The sequence below is a fragment of the Chinchilla lanigera genome, unplaced genomic scaffold, assembly GCF_000276665.1.
Source record: "Chinchilla lanigera isolate Chin_1 unplaced genomic scaffold, ChiLan1.0 scaffold00085, whole genome shotgun sequence".
Classification (NCBI taxonomy): domain Eukaryota; kingdom Metazoa; phylum Chordata; class Mammalia; order Rodentia; family Chinchillidae; genus Chinchilla; species Chinchilla lanigera.
Genome location: NW_004955486.1, coordinates 809,301 through 811,078, shown reverse-complemented (window position 1 = coordinate 811,078; position 1,778 = coordinate 809,301). Strand labels below are relative to the sequence as shown.

At 44.3% G+C, this 1,778-nt stretch overlaps 1 protein-coding gene across 1 annotated transcript in view; it reads left to right on the top strand.

Moving 5' to 3' along the window:
• Nucleotides 1-995, top strand: part of LOC102020918 (arylacetamide deacetylase-like 4) — a 10,979-nt gene extending 9,984 nt beyond the window's left edge. Inside the window, exon 4 of the mRNA XM_005403939.1 lies at nt 221-995. Coding sequence (XP_005403996.1) covers nt 221-995 — 775 coding nt within the window. The remainder of the gene's footprint in view (nt 1-220) is intronic.
• Nucleotides 996-1,778: the final 783 nt, after the last annotated feature.

Genomic DNA, 1,778 nt, shown 5'->3' with positions numbered 1-1,778 from the left:
AAAAAAAAAAAAAAAAAAAAAAGTTAGAATCCTGGACAGCCAGAATTTGGGGAAGTTCTTTACAGTAACATAGGAAAACAAAGTTATACTCATAGTTACTTTTTAGAGTTATTCTGAAAAAGTAGCAGAGGAAGGTCTCCTAAGAGCTGTAGAGGACATTCCAGGACAGTTGGCCTGCAGGGACTCTTGTGAACTATGTTGTTTCGTCTCTATTCCTTAGGTACCGGATGCTTCCAGACTACCATTACCCTGTCATTACCAGCGACTGTCTGAACGCCTCTATCCACTTCCTGAAGAGATTGAACATCTGTGGCGTGGACCCTACCCAAGTTGTGGTCTGTGGGGATAGCATTGGAGGAGGGGTTGTAGCCCAAGTCACCCAGGCCTTGGTGGGCCAGAAAGATATTCCCCAGATCCGGGCTCAAGTTATGATGTATCCAGTTATGCAAGGCATCAATTTCCAGTTACCATCCTATCAGCAGAACAAAAGGGTTCCATTCTTCACCTGGGACTTAATGTTCATGTTCATTTGCAAATACATGACCATTGACCTCTCCTGGCAAGATGCTATGCTGAAAGGAACTTTTATACCCCCAGAAACCTGGATTAAGTACAGGAAATGGCTGAGCAGTGACAACATCCCTGAGAGTTTCAAGAACAAATATCAGGAACCCCAGTTTCCTGGGCCTTTTAATGAGGTTGCCTATTTGGAAACCAAACATCTGTTTGATGTAGGAAATGAACCCATCTTAACAGATGATGAGATCGTTGCTCAGCTTCCTGACCTCTTCCTAGTGAGCTGTGGTCTGGACATCCTCCGTGATGATGCCTTGCTGTATAAGAAGCGCTTGGAAGACCAAGGTGTCCCAGTGAGCTGGTTCCATTTGGAGGATGGCTTGCATGGATCCATCGTTTTATTTGATAAGCAGCCTTTCTCTTTCCCATGCTCCCAGAAAATGTTAAATGCTGTAGTCAGTTACATAAAGGGCCTATGATAGCAACACTGGGACCATGAGTAGTGTGAGGCCAGGATACCCCTGGAACACCTGGAGATTCTGTTGAGCTCTATTTTATTGCAGAGGAAGATACTAATTCATCATGGCTCAGTTGGGGCAGATAAGATGGAGTGAAGAACTGTCCAGATTTCATTTTCTAGAAAATAAAGCTTGTTCTCCTTCCAGTTCTCTCATTGTCCAGTCTTGCATTTAGCAGGGTTCTCTAACCTTGAGAAATAAATATCACAGGAGGAAAGAAAAACACCTTAAATCTGTCTTGAAGCCTTAACCCGTAAGATCTCTGCAGAATAAGTGTCAACAACTTGTGGCATTGTCCATGAGGAAGAGGTAGTCACCATGACAAAACATTGCTGTGGCCATGTCCCTGCTGGAGGAAGGGTCACTTCATTGCTCCTGGGTCAATGTCACTAGCAATATCTCAGGTGTGAGTGGCTCCAGCTGGCCTAGGCATATTCTTGCAACTCATCTTTCCCTTGTGTCAAAGATCTGTATAGTGGACTACAGAAAGATTTAGAAGAGTATTTGGAAACTGAGACACGAGGCAGAGGCAAGATGAGACATACCAAAAAATGGTGAGTTATGACGAGCCAGGAGCTTTATCTGGAGTCAGGTCTTTAATGAGAATTCATAAGGAAGATACCTAGCTGCCCAGAGTATGTTTTCAGAGCGAAGGGTGTGTTGGGATGCCGCGGATGCTACCTAGGACATTGAAAGTGCATTCTCAGAGGTAGCTAGGCCATCCTCATTTCTGCAAACCACACT